Genomic DNA, 20,191 nt, shown 5'->3' on the forward strand with positions numbered 1-20,191 from the left:
TTCAGGCTTTGTTCAAATAAATATTACCTTGTCAGAGAGTCTTTCCATGATTCCCCTATATAAAATAACATCCTTCCCTTCTCTCTGCCTCTAATTTTCTCTGTTTTCTTTGAGTAATGATCACCACCTGTTAGACTTATTTGTTTGTGATCTGTGTCTTCCTCACTAGAATATAAGTTCTGTGAGAGCAGGAGCCCTCATGTCCCAATACAGTTGTAGCCCCAGAGCCTACAACAGTTGTTGGCACTCAGCCAACTTCATTAACTTATTTAGTTAATGAATAAGTAATTGGAGTCAAGGTGATAAACTCTTGTTGACTTACGAATGAAGCCTTCTTATAGGTACAAAGGAATTAGTAATGACTTCAGCCTCAGGACTAGGACTACCTTCATAGAACAGTGAAATTTGAATTAGGCCTTAAGGAATGAATAGAAAATTGTCTTATTTTAGAAGAGATATTAAAATCATGTGACTTAATTAATATTTTAGTTTTACCTTGTTTTCAACAATGCTGACCTTTAGGCAACTCAGATGAGTACACAAGCTCTGTTGTGTGGTGGGCACTGTGCTGAGCCCTGCTGATACAAAGAAGATTAATAAAATGTTCTTGCTTCCGTCAGGGAACTCATTGTATGTGATATAGTGGCGTCCACCGATTAGAAATAGAGTAAAATAATGAAAAGTTTAAGTTCAGCTTTTTCTATTAGCATTTTAAATGGTATGTTGATTATTTAATAATTAAGAGATTGACATATAAAACTATGTTAAGAGAAATGTCTATTTGATTCCATCAGCACCTATAGTGACCATTCCTCCTAGTAGCTGATTTGCTCCAAGCTGTTGTTGATAGGGATTATTAATTTTTTTTCCCCCCACCTCTCTCCTCTTTTTCTCATTATGGGATTGGGTTCTATAGAAAGCTCACTGGTACAGTAAAATTCATCAGTTGTCTGTGAACTTTCAAAAATTACAAATCTGAACTGTTAAGATTTTCATTGCAAAAGAGAAGTGTTAACTAGGTTTACATGATAATCTTGGATTGCTGCAGAATAGATACTATGTGAATACTTGATGAATTTAATGCTTTTTAAAATCGAGTATAAATAAACTGAGGCAGTGTCTTAGTACCCTTTTCCTAGCATGTTGTGGTTCATTTAGGTGTTCTGGGTGATGAATGAGTGTTTCAAAAATGCTTTCTCTTCTCCAACCCAAAGAGTATAGTCCTCAAAGTCACCTTCAGCATCCCTCCCTCACCCAAGAAAACTCATCTTTCCTCCTAGCTGCCTATGTTACTCGTATTTCTTTGAGCCCACCTTTGAATTTAGGACTTGTAAAATTATAAACATTTATAAATGTTTGATCTCTGTGTCCACGGAACAGCTTTAAAAATCTTCTTTAATCTCTGAGATGAGGCAGTCAAGAGCCAGGCATCTTCGATTATGGAATCTCTTTGAAGTTTTCTTTCTATTTCGGTTTTTCCCTCTAGCACTCCTCCCTTCCGTCGCTCAGAGGTGGATTTTTTTCACTAAAACTTTTTTTTCCCCTTTTGCTTAGGTCTCTTTGGCAGTCTTTCAGAAGTTCAGAGGCAAAATTAGTAAAATTAGGCTTTGAACTTTGTTTATTGTTTTCAAACTCCACTTCTCTACTAAAATAATCTCTTGAGATAGAAAGAGATCTCCTTTTAAAATATTTTCGTCTATTTTACATGCTATTGCTGCTTCTGTTGTAGGTATAATAGCCCTAAAAACAAGCTGTTGTTTTCCTTGACTAGAAAGCTCAATTAATCAAGATGTCTTGAGTCTAGCTACTATCCAGTTTTGTTTTATAGGATTATACACTTAAGTTTTGAAATGAAAAATCTGAAATCTTACGACACGGGATTTTCTTTTGTGGTTTTCTATGAATCAAAAGCATTGGTCCAGGGAACAATATGAAAACTCTCACTACAAAGAAGGTATCTTGTTATTTTTTCACTCAGGTAGCCCTATGTGAAATTTTTGGTGGTCTTTTTGTCTCATGAATATCTACTCTCCTGCCCTGAGAAATTTGCTTTTCCTTTTGTTTTTGGATGCATATGTTTTGAATATTCAGGGTAAATAGCATTAATCAGAGCTGTTAAAGTACATGTATCATAATATCTTGCATATTTATGTTGGGCTTTTACTTCATTGATGGGTTTGCTTCTGCTTACTCCTTTATACTTAGTATTACACACACACACGCGCGCGCACGCGCGCGCACACACACACACACACACACACACACACATTCTAGTTTCATATTGCTTCCTGTTTGATTTTGGATGTAATTGCTACCCTTACTGAAAGCCAGTGAAATTGAAAGCCAGTTGAAACTCTCTTTGTAAGAAGAGTTTTTGTTTCTTTAATTCTGTAATTAATAATTATTGTTTCTCAAGTTTCCTTTGGCAGGTATTGTCATGGAACATTCCAGGATCCTATAATACTCCTTGTCTGATTAGAAAATTATTCATTACTTGCCTCTCAGTTCTTTAGGAAAATGGAGAGCCTCCCAGTTCACATCAGTGAGACTGAATTTCAGAAAAAGAATATACCACAAAAAATACTTATAAAATTATTGTATTAGGTGATTTTCTCTTATTTCAGTGAAATTTTAAGAATGAAGCCCAAATTTATGTTTTAGAGTTTTACAGAGTTACCTGTTGACTGTAGAATCGCGTTGTGTTATTTTAGACGTTCCGAGGGGTGGTCTAGGAAAGCAGGTAAGAATGTGTCATGGCAACAGGCTGCCTAAGTCCAAGAGCCACTTCATTACTTATTGACTGTGTCACCTTGAATAAGTTGTTTAACCTCTCTGTACCCAGTTTTCTCATCTTTAAGTAGGGTGATAGTGCCTGTTCTATATGGTTGCTATGAATAATACATGAATTTAGATTAAAATATTTAGGACACTGAGAAGTGCATAAAAGTGTGTTGAGAGGAAACAGTACTGTAGTAATAGGCAGCTGCTACTGCTATTATTGTTGTTGTCCTTATTATTAGTCTTAATAGATCTGTGCCTGAATTCTTGCTTCGTCCTTGAAGAGTTATGCGACTCTCCCAGCTTACTTTACTTCACGTCTAAGTTTTCATCTTTAAAATGAAGATTATATTATGTTGTACCTAATAAAAGTCATCATGAGGCATAGAGACGCATATCTAAATGATCTACAGTGATCTACAAGCAGAGGAGGGCGCCATAACTTTATTACTGGTAGTTGTAGTATTAATATTTTTTTCTCTTGAAAACCCTGCCTGATATCTATTTTCCTTTTTCCTGAATCTGTTGTAATGTTTCACTGCTAAATGGATATCTAGAGAGTTTCCAGAAAGAGTAATGCTTTTGGGATTCAGGGGTTTAGACAGAATTGAAATAAATGTTGCTTAATTGCCGGCTGTGAGAGAAACATGGTGGGGATCGTTATACTTTCACCAGGGAGTGTGAGGATGTGAGTGCTGGGCCAACATTTCCCCCCTCCTTTATCTCCCATCTACTGTTCCTCCTCTCTGTCCAGTAATATCTGTTGTGAGGTGGTTATGACCGCTGGAGTTACGGTGCAGACACTGTGGTGCCTGCGGTGTGAATCACAGTCCTTTTATTTTAGTGTCGGCGTAGGGGCCACATAAAGCTGTGAAGGCATTAAAGGATTAAATGAGTTTCAGAGGTACTGTTAGAAAGATGAAGTTGCATTTCCTTAAATTCTTACATTTGTAATGGTTACAGCTACAAAAAGCGTTGGAATACTCTGGAACCTAGGGAAGGCTGTGGTGTGGGCTAGTTTTGTAGCAGAATTTGCTTTTGCTAATGTCACATACTGATTTTCTTTTCCCCAGAAGGCAAAATTGTTTCTAAACTGGAACCTCAGCTTACTGAGCTTAATATTGATTTTGAGGGCTGTACAGTGATGACTGAAAAATAGGTTACAGCCATTTTTGAAGAGAGATTACGTTTGAACTTCTGCATTAAGGATGGCACGTTCTGTGTGTCTGACACATCTTGCTGAAGCAAGTCATTAATGACTTGACCTCCTGTCACAAGCATAGACACATGTTTTAAATTCATAAATGGTGGCCCACTGAGAAATGTCTGCTGTGTTCATTAAAACATACATATGAAACTAGAATCAAATTAAACATTTCAAACAGCTCATTTTATTAACTCTTAATAATTAATTAGTTTTTAGCACTAAGAATAAAGGTAATTAAAACATATTTACTACATGCTATAAGATTTCTGCCTCAGGAAGATGAAAGGGGACATTTATTTTTCATACACTTAAACAATGGCATTTCTGCTTTTATTCTCTGGGGCTTTTGTATATAACAAAAGAACTTACTGAGTTTTTCAGATGATAAAACTATAATTGTAAAGTATCTTTAATGCTTTTAAGTCTACTTAAATTCAATTGCAGTCTGTTGGAATGCTAAAATTCCACCTTTGACTTCTGCAGTTAATAAAAAGGTATTTTCTGCTACTGCGGGGTACTGTCACATCATTTCATTTACATTTTTCTTAATTTAATCTCTGGTATGATTTATATCTTTACATAGTTTAAAATACCTAAGACATAAAAAGATTCACAGGCAAAGGTATGTTCCTATCTGAATTCCTTATTTGCTCTGGTCTCATATCCTCTCCAGGTGAAAACATTGATTAGTTTCTGTGTATCCTTCCATAGTTTCAAAAATGCAAATACATGTCTTTGTCACATTAAAAAAGGTAGAAATCCAGACATATAAGGTAATAGGTAATAAATGTTAGATGATAACTTGGAAAGAACAAAGTCACAGTGTTGTTATACTTGGAAATCAGTTCATTCATCGTGTGTATCACCCTGCTCCCCTATTATTTCAGGTTGAGTGTACGTGTTTGCTTCATCTTCAGAATAGAAAGTTCCTGGAGAGGACCTACCCTTTCTGGAACTGTTTCTGTTTGACCCATCGTATGCAAACTTACTCAGTCATGCAAACATTGTGTGCTTTATACAAATATTACCACCTGTATTTTTTATTTGTGTTTCTCAAAGGAGTTTTTGGTAAAATTTGCATAGTGATTCTGCTCATTCAGCTTTGTATATTGTTAAGAGTTCAAATGCTGTGGATATGAAAGACTATAGTGTGTACCAAATAAAAAGGTACTGTGACAGGCAGCGTTCTCAGGATAACTCTGTCTCAGGTGTTCAAATCTAATTTGCATATTGAATCTAGACCTGTGATTATTAACCCAACTCCATTTACAGTTGATGAAAATTTGCATAAAATTGGTCTTCTAGATAGCTTAAGGTATAGTGAGCAAAATGTTAACTCCTTATTTATGTAGCATGTGCAGCTCTGACTGTCATGATGAAAAACTAAGCACATTTGGTTTACTGACAATCTTTTCTGGAAATTAGCTGTGGTGTCATGTCACAATGTCAGAAACATGTCTGACAGTTTTTGTCTTTTCATACTGGAAATGGTGGATAGCACGTTTCAAATCCTAGAAGCTGTGCTGTGTCACATCCTCTCTGTGTGGATCTCGGTAGGCAGAGCATTCAGGAGCGGGGTACTATGGCTCGATGTGCTTTATAATTTTGAAAGAAATTACACTAATTTTGTTCTCTTTATGTTGGCTCTTCCTTTATTTCTGGTGTTAACTGACAACTTCACCAGCATTTGGTCTTTTTTGTTGTTGTGTAGAGACGGTGACTCTTTTTATTAAATACTGAATGAGTGTATGCACGTGTAATGATTTACTGGAGGCAGTGAGCTTATATAAATCTTTTCAGATGAAATTCCTGGCTATTTACAAAGGTTGATTACTTCTTAGAACAGTGATTGCCTGAGATTTGCAAAGGCAGAGGAAAATCACACCTCTTATTTTACCTTTCTCCATCTGTTAAACCTACTGTAAATATATTGGTAAGGGTGTCAGGCCTTTGAATAGGCCTCTGTATTTGAACAGTTTGATCCTATCAATTTCATTGAAGTCATTATCTGTAGCACCTCAGGATGATATCACTTTCAAGGTAGTGCCTAAACAAACATCAGTCCTTAAGTGATACAATTTTATTAAAATTTTTCTCCTTTTATTATGAATAGTCTCTGTGCCTTTTAAAATAAGTTTTTAATAAGATGGTAATTGAATAATAGTCAAGATATTTACTTTTACTTGTAAAGTTTTGGCTGCCTTGAACAAATCTAATGATGTCCAAAGAAACCTGAATGGATGGGTATATAAATGTAAAATATTTTGTAGCATTATTTGTACATTATTTCTGCCTAGTGTGCACCCCTTAGTGTATTTAAAATATTAGATTTGTAAAATTCACTTTATGTACAATATTAGATTAGGATGTGTGTTACGTAAAGTGAGGCATGCCTCTATGAAACCTGGTATGTTTTTTTGTTCCCAGATTCTGTGGTGGGTGTGCTGAGTGATAAACAGTCATGCTCTTAGTCACGCTGATCCTGGATCCCTTGAGGGAACTGGCAGTTTCCCTTGGATGGCATTTTGCTCAGTCTCCACTTTTCTTCCCGACTTGCTCCTCCTGTGGTCCACACTTAGGTCAGATTTCTGAGAAAACCTGTGTTATTGATGAATGCTTTGTACATGATTATAGAAGGCTCAGTACCTCTGAGAAAGAGCGGAAACACGTAATTAAATGCAAATGGTGGCAACTTGTTTAATTTTGAGTTAATGTGGGTTAATCCAATGCCATTGATCACTTGGGGGTAGCACTACTTGGGGTCCCTCTAATAAATATCATAATGATTGTTAGTTTTTCTTTTAGATAATAAATGCTTGCTCTCCTCAAACATTAATTTATTAAGTTTGAGCAAACATTTTTTTGGAGAGAGAATGGTAAATGGTGATTAAAGTTTTGGGTTTAATAAATGGAAGGAAAAGAAAAACCCTGAGAATTGATTTAAATTTGTCCTTGGAGAAGTGGGAGTGCTCAGAGCTTCTCTGGTAGTGAGCTGGTAGTTGATGGGGATCAAGATGATGACATAAGCAAAAATCTGGGAGCATCAAGCACAGGTATACTAATAACACAGAGCTTACAAGTTTGCTTTGTGCTTATTGCACTGTAGAATTGTAATGGAGGAAAGGACTCTTGACAGCACTCAACTGACACATGTAATAATATAGCTAAGAAAACCGAGGCACATGGAGAATGGAGGACGTGTGCCAAGTTACGGAACTAGTTAGTGGCAGGTTGGATTCCAGGTCTTATTTGTTTAGCTCAGAACCTTTTCCTTCGCTACTCTCCTTACTTGTTTATTGGTTATACAGAATTATTATTGGGCTACCAGATGGTTAGGTATGATCGAGAAAGGAGGTAGGAAGACCTAATGCAAAAGTTTATTTCGCAGTTCTGCTGCAGACCAGGGCTGCTGACAGTCAGTTTAGTAACAGCAGCCAGTGTGACATTGAGGGCTTGCCATATGAGAGGCACGGGGCAAAGAGCTTTACACGCACTTGCATGTAATCCTCAAAAGAGATCTGTGAGGTAGATAGCATTGTTATACTATTTTGTAGATGCAAAAGTTAAGTCTTAAAGAGATGAAGTAATTTGCTAAAGATAAGTATCTACTGAGGGTGGGAGCGCAGATTTTTTTTTTTGGCTGAATTGGGTCTTCGTTGCTGCACATGGGCTTTCTTGAGTTGAGGCGAGCGGGGGCTACTCTTCCTTGGGGTGAGTGGGCTTCTCACTGTGGTGGCTTCTCTTGTTGTGGAGCACGGGCTCTAGGCTCATGGACTTCAGTAGTTGCAGCACGCGGGCTCTAGAGCGCAGGCTCAGTAGTTGTGGCACACGGGCTTAGTTGCTCCATGGCATGTGGGATCTTCCCGGACCAGGGATCGAACCTGAGTCCCCTGAATTGGTGGGCGGATTCTTAACCATTGCGCCTCCAGGGAAGTCCCAGGAGCGCAGATTTGAACTCCTCTCATATCCCATTCTGCTTCCCATTGTATGTCAATCGTATAAGGGAAGAAAGACCTTTGCAAAAATCCAAAGCCCTTTCCAGCTCTACCATCCAATGACCACTGAGTTTTAATTTCTTTTCTTTTCAATTATAATGTGAAAGTTAGCTTATTGGATCTCAGTTTAGCTTCTAAGAGGCGAGACTCCTTCATGTGGTATTCCGGAAGGTCTGCCAACGCTTAGAAAGGGAGCAGTGAGGTTAGCTTGACATTATTTGGTCCTCGGGATTTCAGACTTCCCCTCACTGGTTAGTGATTTCTTTCGGAAGTGGTTTTAAACCATCTTTAAAATGGCTTATTTACAGTCTTTTGAGGATTGATGACAAAGGGACATGTTACTCAATTTACTTTAGCTTTGAAAATTGGAATACTTACCTGCCTTTTGTCTTTCTATATTTCCTTATTTCTCAGAGATTAGTGATGGACTCAGCAGCCTCATCTGTTTGTTCTGTCATTACCCTGGGATATCAGTCACCTGGGCTGGATTTGGAGCAGTGAGGCACTTGATGCTTCTTTCTCATCTTGACCTCAAATTCCCTTTAGCCATGTTTATTGTATTCTTTTCTAATCTGAAGAAAATGGTCACACCCAGTTTCTCAAGGCGAGGAAGAAAAACTCAGTGACCATCTTTTCTCTGGGCCTCCTTTATTGCTTGGGACTATAGTCCTGTCATAGTGATGAAGTCTCAGAGGGGGATAGATTTAGGGAGTGGCATCCATTTGTTCCCACTGTGTTTGGAAACAGGGAGGGTACTATGAGCAATGGTTGTATTCTATGATTTTTTTCCCCTCCTACTTTTCCCTTTTTCTCCTGATTATTTGCCCCCGGCAGACACTGGTAAGAATCACAGTGCAGACATCAAGGATTTGAAGGCACATCTATGCCCTCTTCTGCAGATAATGATTCTTTGGAGAAATAGCTCCTGGCTCGTGTTGGGCCTTGCTTGAGACTGAATACGTAATCATGGGGTATCACGTGACCATGTGGCCTGAGCTTCCTACCATGAATTGGGTTTTGCCTAGCCCATTTGGCCAGAGATTGGGAATGAACAAAAGCAATCTGTTATCAAATGGAAATGGTATATAACAGACCAAATTCGGGCAGGTATGGAAGGTATAAGTATGTTGTATGAGTAGGTGGCTCTGATGCCTTCAGTGCCAACTTTTGGTCGTTGCTGCTGCTTTTTCAGTCTATTCCTATGGCCTCCTTATGATCAGTTGAGCAAAGGAGAAAAAAACTTCAACCTGCTTTACAGATGAGTCCGCGTGATATGCTGGCTGTCACTCAAAAGTAGATACTGCAGCACTAAAGCCCCACTCAAGACTAACCATGAACGACAGTGATGAAGGGGCATCAGTGGGCAAACTTTGAGCAGTATATTTTGTTGCCTGCTATGTTTGGAGTGGGAGATGACCAGAGATAAAGACCTACATGGATTAATGGGCAGTTGCTGATGTTTTGTCTAGAAGGAACGGCATCTGAAGATTGGTGACAAGGAAGTCTAGGGAAGAGGTGTGTGGATGGACCACTCTGAATAGTCACAGACTGTGAAGACTGTTTCCCTTGCGAATGCCCACTGAAGGGCATCCACTGCAAAGAAGGCTCTTACTGATGAGGTGGACAAAACGATGTATTCTGTGGATGTCAGTTAGCCTCTTTCTCCAGCCACCCTGGGTCTTGCTCATTTGACCTATGAAAAAGTGGCCGTTTTGGCAGGACCGGAGGGTTCATGGTTCAACAGTTCAGACTTTCTCATAACAAGGCTGACCTGGCTAATGTTATTGCTGAGCGCCTAATCTGCCAACAGCAGGTTTACCATTGAGTCTCTGACATGGCACCATTCTCCAAGGGAACCAGCCAGCCATCTGCTGGTGGTTGATTATACCGGACCTCCGGTATCATGGAGAGGACAAAGATTTATCTTCACTGGAATAGTCACATATTCTGCATATGAATTTGCTTTTTCATCTATAATGCTTCTGCCGACACCACCATCTGGCTTCACAGAATACTTCATCCACTGTCATGGCATTCTGTGTTGCATTGCTTCTGATCAGAGCATTCATTCCACAGCAACATAGGTGTAGAATAGGCTCCTATCCTTGGAATTAACTGGTTTTGCCACATCCCCTATTACCTGAAAGTGGCTTACCTAATTGAAAGGTGGAATGGCTTACTGAATACTCCACTGCAGCACCAGTTGAGACAGTACTATGAAAGGATGGGGTTCTGCATTATAGGATGCAATATATACTTTGAATTATATGGTTCTGTCTCTCTCATAGTTAGAATTCATGGCTCTGGGAATCAAGGATTGAAGTGAGAGTGGCATTTCTGTTATACCTAATAACACACTTGTAGAACTTTTGTTACCTGTTTTGGGAATACTGAGCTCTGCTATTTTGGAGATCTTAGTCTCCAAGGGGAGAATGTTTCCACTAGGGGAAACAACACTGGCTCCACTGAATTGGAAGATGCAGTTACTACTTGGCCATTTTGGGGTCCTTGTGCCACTGAACCAACAGGTGGTGAAAAAAGAGGCTAACTTACTCTCTGGAGTGATCGCTCTTCATTACCAAGGGGAAATTGGGTTACTGTTATATTAGGGAGTCAAGGAGACAAAATCTGGAATCCAGGGGATTTTGGGGATGTTCCTCTTAGTATTTTTATTCACAGTAGTAAAGGTTAATGGAAAACTATGTCATCCAAAAGAGGGCAGAATGATTAATGACTCAGATCTTTTAAGAATGAAGGTTTGGGGACTTCCCTGTCGGTCCAGTGGTTAAGACTTGGTGCTTCCACTGCAGGGGGCGTGGGTTCGGTCCCTGGTCAGTGAACTTGATCCTGCATGCCATGTGTTGCAGCCAAAAATAAAAAGAATGAATGTTTGAGTCACTCTGCCAGATAAAGAACCCAGAGCTGCTGAGATAGTTTAATCTCTAGAGCTTCAATTTTTTTTTTCGGTTTGGTTTTGGTTTTTCAGGTCTATGCTTAATTTCTTGAACATATATAATATAGTTATAATAACTTTTTAATGTTTCTGTCTGCCGATTGTAATATCTGTGTTAATTCTGGGTCAGTTTTGATTTGTGGATTTTTCTCCTCATTGTGGGTTTATTTTTCTTAGTTTTTGCATGCCTGGTAATTTTTAATTAGATGCTAGACATTGTAAATTTCACCTTGTTGGAGGTGGGTATTTTCGTATTCCTGTAAATATTCTTGAGCTTTGTTATGGGATCCAGTTAAGTTACTTGGAAGCAGTTTGATCCTCTTGAGCATGACCATGCTTGGTCAAAGGCTCTGCTGAGGCAAGACCCTTCTGTGTACTCTACCCAGTGTCCCATGAATCATCAAGGTCTTCCATCTGGCTGGAGAGAACAGGCATTATTCCCAACCCCGAGTGAGCTTTGGGCACTGTTAACCTCCATTCTTTTGAGATGGTTCTTTCTCTAAATTCGGCTTGTTTCCTCACATGTTTGCACTTCTCGATACTCAGCTGAGTATTTGAAGAGCACCTTCTGCAGACCTCTGGAATTCTCTTGCTTTGTAGCTTTCTTCTTTCCAGTTCTCGGTCCTGCAAATCATAGCAAACCTTGGTTTCCCCAGACCCTTAACTCTTAATTTGGATTCCTCTGGACTGTCTTGGTCAAATACAACTCAGACTGGAAACTCTGGGAGGGCAATAAGCTTGGGGCAATTGAGAACCCATCTCATTTGTATCCCCTCTCTCAGGGGTCATTCATTGTCCTTCACAGTGTGATGTTCAGTATCTTAAAAACTATTGTTTTATATAGTTTGCATGTTTTTTCGGTTGTTTCAGGTGGGAGCTTTTAGTATAGTGTTTGAGACCGCATATTCATGTAACATTTAATAGGCTAAGATTAAACAGAACAAAACATACTGATTATTTAGAAAGTAAAAGTAAACCTTTCTGCATAATGGGAGGCTGTTTTTTGTTTTTTTTTTTGCCGTACGTGGGCCTCTCACTGTTGTGGCCTCTCCCGTCGCGGAGCACAGGCTCCGAACGCGCAGGCTCAGCGGCCATGGCTCATGGGCCCAGCCGCTCCGCGGCATGTGGGATCTTCCCGGACCGGGGCACGAACCCGTGTCCCCTGTATCGGCAGGCGGACTCTCAACCACTGCGCCACCAGGGAAGCCCAGGGGCCTGTTTTTAGCCATTTATAACCACTTCTTAATCATGGCAAGATACATTGTCATTGAAGATTTGTGTGTGTCCAGAGTTTTTCTTTATAAATTGTAGAACATAGAGAAGAGAGAAAGCAGATAAGACTGACCTGATTTTCTCTGTAGGTTTGTGTTCGAAGGGAGGCTGAATGTATAGAATTTCAAGGTGATAGAGAAGGAATAGAGTTTATCTGAGCACAAGGAATCATTTGTAAATAAAGGCAGGATGAAAAAAGCAAAGAATCAAAAGAGCAGCTTTTAAAGCCCAGTGTTCCTAAGGTCTTGTCTTCACGATATATTTCTGTGTTTGTTACTTATTGATTTGAGATCTGTTTTATGTATGTTGAATTTATCAGGCTGAAGGAGTTGATCCACACATGCTGCAGAAAAGTTGAGTAAGAAATGGGAGAGCAAAAAGCTAACTTCCACGAAACTTTTCGTAGAATCGACTTCAGTTCAGGGTGAAAATGGCAAAACCCTGTGGCTCCCGCTGTGGTTTTGAAGGGTATTCTGGCTGTTGGTGTGCTTCTTATGAAATGAGGTTTTTATTTCTTCGGATTCTTTTTGCCTTACTCTATGCCAGGTGCTTTACATATATTATCTCATCTTTTTCTCTTGACAAATCCTGTGAGGTACTTGGTATTAATCTCATTTTAACGGTGGAGATTTTTGAGGCATATAAGGGCTTAGGTAGTTTGTTTAAGGTCACTGCTAGTAAGTGAGCAGGGATTGTGCCTGGAACTTTGACTCATAGGCAAGTATTCTTTATACTTCATCACATGGGTTGTGTGTTCATAGTTGCTTTTTCTGAAGTTAATACATGAAGACTTTTTTCCTTGGGTAAAGAGCAAAAACTGAAGAACTGAAAGTAGTTCGTAGGTTATCTCAGTTTCTTCTGGTCACCAAATTAACATAAAAAGGGAAGTATAGACTGAGTAGCCTGTCTAACCCAGGTTTTGTGTTTTCCCTGTTCTGACTAATGTACTTTTTGTTGAAATGCCCACACTTCTTTTGTTGAAGTGGCCATATTTCTAAATAAAATAGTTACATAAGTTTAAATACATATTTTAAACGGTTAATTATGCATTCTTGTAAATGATCTGTGATAGATTTTTGTATCAGACAACACTTGGAGTCATAATGTTGGTATTACAGAAGAAAGAGTCAGAGAGTCCCTTTCCCAAATAAAATCATCTGATCCTGAAGCACAATTAAATAACACTATAAGAACAGAGTTATTATGACAGGGGGTGGTGGCTACCGTTTTTTCTTGAGAAGGCAGTGGTTGTAAGAATAGAGTTGAATACATGCAATGCCAGCATTCTTTTGTTTAAGCCTATTGCATTATGAAGAATGTTAAATAATGGTGTTCTCTTGTTCCTGAAATAAATTAACCTATGTGTAGTAGATATCACCATGTGGACAGACAGAAGGTTACTGAAGAACGGAGAAGTTTAGTGCTCGTCATATAAATGATATTATTGCTTCTGGTAATGTCTAAACCCTGTGGCCAAAGTTGAAAAGTTCTTGAACTAATAAAAATAATTCTCATTGTTTGATTGTGAGAGTGATATTGGCAATTGTGTACTTTTGTTTTCTTTGGTATATTCTGTATACTTTAGGAAGTCAAAAAATTTAAGAAATTGAAGATCTTCTTTTTTTAGTACTTTTTAGGTTTGTTCCTGGTTCCAAGTAGGTATCAGTTTATATAACTGCATTGTACTATGTTTTACTCCATCTAAAAACAAACAATTAAATAAAATCCATTGTGTTACATCCTTGACAAAAACACTATTTTGTGTGCTGGCATATGGTTAGTCATTAGTTGTATTCAGTACCGTACCTTCCTCATTTAATGGCACTATCTGTTAAAACTATGACTGATACCAGCAGAGAGGAAGCCAATTATTTTTTAGTTTGTGAACGTGGAGTAAATGAGAGTATGTCTGAAGTTGCCTGCAGTCAAGTACTTTACAAGTGGCTTAGTCAAACAATTGCAGCTAGTGCTACCTTGGGAAACCAGTCAGGAAAGAACATGATTTAGCGTCTTTACGTACTCTTAGCAAGGGGTAATGCGTTATAAAAAATAAATAACCCTTGATTAAGTTATTCAGAAAGATTTGCATGATATGCTTTGTTTTTAATGCTGTTAAACCACTGGTGTTTGTGGTTTGCGATTGCAGCTAGCGTGCTGAGGGTTGGAAAAGGTGTTCTCACAATGAGGCAAAAACCTTTATAAGAATGATTTTTCACAGACTAGGATTTAGGACAGTTAGGACAGTTATTTTTGTACAGTAAAATAACTCTTAAAGTTGTTAGACATTTATAAGTTGTTCCTTTTCATGTCTATGACTCTGTTCTGAAATAAAGTTTTGCACTGCATGTGTGAGGCTATAGCATACATTACAGGCCTTGCTGGGGTTGGGGGGACACTGGTTTGTTCCTCACGGCCCTGTGTGTTGGTGGGGGCAGTAAGTGTGTGTGCTGTGACTCTTTTGCTCCCTCCATCTGGGCTCTTGGAACAGTTTTATTATTATTATTTTTTTAATAGTTTTGACTTTGAAATTACTTACGGTTGTGTTTTTGTCTGGTGTCCTCTTTACCCACCCTTCCTGCCCAGGCTCATTAAAGGACCAATAAGTAATCATCAGGTTAGGGTTTTCCATCCCTCTCTCTCCCCCTCCTTTCCCCCTTTCTCCCTTCTGTGAGTAAATCTTATCCAGATGATGAAAACAAAAATTAAGAAAATATAAAAGGTAGGGAAATATGGCAACAAAATGCAACTTTGACTTAGAATCAGTCTTAAATAATTGTGTCAGAAGAGGTCTGTGGTAGCATGACTGAACATGTTTCATACTTTTTGGAATGGGCATAATTTTTTAGACTGAAAATGATTTTCCCTCAGATCTTTGAGGCATTCTTTCCTTTTAGAATTCAGTCTGTTTTTTTTCAACATCTTTATTGGAGTGTAATTGCTTTACAATGATGTGTTAATTTCTGCTGTATCACAAAGTGAATCAGCGATACATACACATATATTCCCATATCCCCTCCCTCCCACCCTCCCTATCCCACTCCTCTAGGTGGTCACAAAGCACCGCGCTGATCTCCCTGTGCTATGTGGCTGCTTCCCACTAGCTGTCTATTTTACATCTGGTAGTGTATATATGTCAATGACACTTTCTCACTTCATCCCAGCTTACCTTTCCCCCTCCCTGTGTCCTCAAGTCCATTCTCTATGTCCACGTCTTTATTCCTGTCCTGCCCCTAGGTTCTTCAGAACCTTTTTTTTTTTTTTTCTTTAGATTCCATATATATGTGTTAGCATATGGTATTTGGTTTTTGCTTTCTGACTAACTTCACTCTGTATGACAGACTCTAGGTCCATCCATTTCACTACACATAACTCAATTTCGTTTCTTTTTATGGCTGAGTAATATTCCGTTGTGTATGTGTGCCACATCTTCTTTATCCATTCATGTGTCGATGGACACTTAGGTTGCTTCCATGTCCTGGCTATTGTAAATAGAGCTGCAGTGAACATTGTGGTACATGACTTTTTTTGAATTATGGTTTTCTCAGGGTATATGCCCAGTAATGGGATTGCTGGGTCGTATGGTAGTTCTATTTGTAGTTTTTTAAGGAACCTCCATACTGTTCTCCATAGTGGCTGCATCAATTTACATTCCCACCAACGGTGCAATCTCCACACCCTCTCCAGCATTTATTGTTTGTAGATTGTTTGATGATGGCCATTCTGACCCACGTGAGGTGATAACCTCATTGCAGTTTTGATTCGCATTTCTCTAATGATAGTGATGTTGAGCATCCTTTCATGTGTTTGTTGGCAATCTGTATATCTTGTTTGGAGAAATGTCTGTTTAGGTCTTCTGCCCATTTTTGGATTGGGTTGTTTGTTTTTTTGATATTGAGCTGCCTGAGCTGCTTGTAAATTTTGGAGATTAATCCTTTGTCAGTTGCTTCATTTGCAAATATTTTCTCCCATTCTGAGGGTTGTCTTTTCATCTTGTTTATGGTTTCCTTTGCTGTGCAAAAGCTTTGAAGTTTCATTAGGTCCCATTTGTTTATTTTTGTTTTTACTTCCATTTCTCTAGGAGGTGGGTGAAGAAAGATCTTGCTGTAATTTCTGTCATAGAGTTTTCTGCTTATGTTTTCCTTTAAGAGTTTTATAGTGTCTGGCCTTACATTTAGGTCTTTAATCCATTTTGAGTTTATTTTTGTGTATGGTGTTAGGGCGTGTTCTAATTTCATTCTAGAATTCAGTCTAATAGTTAAGAAGTCTGATGACAATCTGTTTTTTTCTCTCTCTAGGTATCTTTTCTTTCTTTCTTTTATTTTATTATTTATTTTAATAAAAATATTATAAATAATATTATAATTTACTTATAGTATAAATATTATAGTATTTATAATACTGCGTTGGGTCTTCGTTGCTGCACACGGACTTTCTCTAGTTCTGGCGAGCTGGGGCTACTCTTGGTTGCGGTGTGAGGGCTTCTCATTGCAGTGGCTTCTCTTGTTGCGGAGCATGGGCTGTAGGCACGTGGGCTCAGTAGTTGTGGCGCATGGGCTTAGTTGCTCCACGGCATGTGGGATCTTCCCAGACCAGGGCTGAAATCCGTGTCCTTTGTATTGGCATGTGGATTCTTAACCACTGCACCACCAGGGAAGTCCCTGTAGGTATCTTTTTTTTTTTTAGAAAACATTTAGGGCCTTATCTTTAGCCTCAGTGTGAAATATTAGAAGGGTATTTCCAGGTGTGGATGATTTTTGAGTTACCATACTTAGCACTCTGTCAGACAGAAGGTTCCTGTCTTAGCTCTAAAATGTTTTGAATTTTATTCTTTATTTCCATACCTTTATTTTCTTTGTCTTTTTCTGGCAATCCTGTTATATATGTTAGTCTTTGTGGACTGAACTTCTTTGCCTTTTAACTTTACTTTCTTATTTTCTGTTTGTCTTTCTGCTGTACTTTCTGGAATTTCCTTGACAGTGATACACTAAACAATACACGGTAACAGTTAATTTTAGTGCATATTTAAAAATCCCCCCCAAATAAATAAAAATAAAAATCCATATATGCATTAATTATACCTAAAGAAATCTGTATTCAGCATTCCACATTTTCATGCAGATTGTTAATATACTGTTGAATTTATATATACATATACAATGTTAGTTTTGTGTGCTACCGATGACCACCTCTTTATTTTATCAGCAGTAACTTCTGGGCTCATCTTTCATGCCTCTCTGGAATTTCCCCTCATTTCTTTGCTGTAGATTGCTTTCTTTTAACCACTTAACTGCCTTGGTTTTTGTTGCCTCCTTTCTAACCTGAGAAAGTATGTTAATGCGCATCTACCCACCCCAGAATGATTTTCTCCCAGTTGTGACCATTTCATCATCTTACTTTCGTGTAGAGAAAGACTGCAGGCAAACCATGCATTGTTTCTTGATAATATAGACTAGTAAATATAACGAGCAGTTGATTGTGCCTGCTACCTCTTTGGATGTAGGAGGAATTCTAATAGTCTGAATGAGAGCAAATTAGAGATTATTTTAAAGTGATAGTATCATTTTTAGGAGGCTAACTTTTTATTAGTATATTTTGGATAGATAAAGCTTTCGTTGTGGCCCAGGACCAAGACATTTGTTTTGTATTTCAGCTTTAAACTAATAGTGTATGTAACCAAGACTCTGGTATTTACTATTACTGTCATGTTTTTGGATTAGAGCTAGAATATTAAAAGAAATGTTTTTGAATGGATAATTTATTCACATGGCACAAAATTCAAAAGGAACAAAAGGGTATAAAGTACTGTCTCCATCCGTTTCAACTAATAAGTCTTTCTGAAGAAATCCAGTGTTAATTAAAATTTCTCTTTCTCTCTGTAAAGGAGATGGAACTGTAAGGATAAATGTACATACATAATCACACATACACATATATAAACAGACACATGTTTTTTGCCTTCTCCTTTTACCTAAAAGCTAGCATATAATACACATGGGTTTGCACCCTTTTCATTTAACAATATGATTTGGTGATCATTTTCTACCAGTTCATTACAAATTTCATTATTTTTAAAAATTAATTAATTAATTTTTGGCTGTGTTGGGTCTTCGTTTCTGTGCAAGGGCTTTTCTCTAGTTGTGGCGAGTGGGGGCCACTCTTCATCGCGGTGCACGGGCCTCTCACTGTCGTGGCCTCTCTTGTTGCGGAGCACAGGCTCCAGACGCACAGGCTCAGTAGTTGTGGCTCACGGGCCTAGTTGCTCTGCCGCATGTGGGATCTTCCCAGACCAGGGCTCAAACCCGTATCCCCTTCATTGGCAGACAGATCCTCATCCACTGCGTCGCCAGGGAAGCCCGAAATTTCCTTATTTTTTGAAGTAATATTGTATTCTGTTTTAGAGATGTAGGATAATTTTTTTAACCACACCCTTCATTCTAGACATTCGGTAGATACTGCCAAATTGCTTCCTTTGCTTATCTGATGAATGAAAAGTGATATTTCAGTGTCTTTGCATTTCTCATAAGAGCTCTTTGTATCTTCTTTTCTGTGACCTATCCATGTCCCTTTATCATTTTTCCATTGGGTGATGCTTATTAATTTGTAGGCCATCTCTGTGGGAAAGTAATCCTTTGTGATATGATTTCCAGATTGTCCCCTCTTTGTTGTATTTGTTGTTTATGGTTGCTTTTGCCATGAAGAAAGTAATTATTTTTTATACAGTTGACGTTACCAGTTTTCTTTTATTCCAAGATGATGATCGTAATTCTCTCATCATTTCTGCTGTGACTTTTTTTTAAAGGTTCATGTCTTTTTTTTAAAAAAATAAGTTTATTTATTTATTTATTTTTGTCTGCGTTGGGTCTTTGTTGTTGCACGCGAGCTTTCTTTAGTTGCAGTGAGTGGGGTCTACTCTTCGTTGTAGTGCACAGGCTTCTAATTGCGGTGGCTACTCTTGTTGCGGAGCATGGGCTCTAGGTGCGCGGGCTTCAGTAGTTGTGGCATGTGGGCTCAGTAGTTGTGGCTCGCGGGCTCTAGAGCACAGGCTCAGTAGTTGTGGTGCACGGGCTTAGTTGCTCCGCGGCACGTGAGATCTTCCTGGACCAGAGCTCGAACCCGTGTCCTATGCATTGGCAGGTGGATTCTTAACCACTGCGCCACCAGGAAAGTCCTCTGCTGTGACTTTAATGGTTTCATTTTCCTACATTTAAATCTTTGAGCTACATGGAGTATATTTTGATTTCTGTGTAACCTGTGGATCCAACCATCCCCCCTCTCCCCAGATGACTAACCAGTTCTCCTGACACTATTAACTGAATCGTTTATCTTTTCTCCTCTAATTTGAAATGCTACCTTTACCATACACTAAATTCGTAGATGCATTTGTATTTTATTTTCATATTTAAAAGTTATATTTGTTTATTGTGAAAGTTCAAACATACACACAAGTAGAAGGAATAGTTCATTGAACCCCCCATACCTATCAACAGATTGAATAATTAAATTTACCTATCAACAGATTGAATAATTAAATTTACCTTTCTTTCATTATTTCTGTTTCTGTTGGAGAATTTTAAAGCAATCCCAGATACTGTGTTATTTGACCCGTATGTAACTTCTGCATGCACCTCCAAAAATATGCACATTTTAAAAGGTAAGTTAAATATTTGACTTTTTATTCCAAATTCAAGAGAAAAAACATTTGGGGCTAACATTTGGTGTCTCTGTGCTTTTATTAGTAATCAGTTACTTCAGAGGGTGACATCATATTAGCCCTCGAGTTGTTTAGTATTGAGTCATCATGAAGCTTTCCTCCTGCACTGTTTTTTTTTTTTTTTTTTTTTGGGAGGGGCCTGGCACTGTGTACCATGGGTATTGAAATGTTTTATTAGTGTAAAGGTGTCCAGATGATTTCACTAGTGGGCCACATAACGAGCAGTCTGTGTGTAGGCTACATGAATAATAAAATTGTAAGCAGTGGTTAAGTAT

The 20,191-nt window shown here is 38.4% G+C and overlaps 1 protein-coding gene across 4 annotated transcripts in view; it reads left to right on the forward strand.

Moving 5' to 3' along the window:
- CDKAL1 (CDK5 regulatory subunit associated protein 1 like 1) overlaps positions 1–20,191 on the forward strand; it is a 654,211-nt gene that overhangs the window by 41,728 nt on the left and 592,292 nt on the right. The window contains exon 3 of one of the 4 annotated variants that reach the window (XM_060023567.1): positions 19,772–19,856. The exons of the other annotated variants lie outside the window; for them this stretch is intronic. Within the exon in view, the coding sequence (XP_059879550.1) occupies positions 19,772–19,856 (85 nt within the window). The remainder of the gene's footprint in view (positions 1–19,771; positions 19,857–20,191) is intronic. 4 annotated transcript variants of the gene reach the window in all.

This window comes from Delphinus delphis, chromosome 10 (assembly GCF_949987515.2).
Source record: "Delphinus delphis chromosome 10, mDelDel1.2, whole genome shotgun sequence".
NCBI lineage: Eukaryota > Metazoa > Chordata > Mammalia > Artiodactyla > Delphinidae > Delphinus > Delphinus delphis.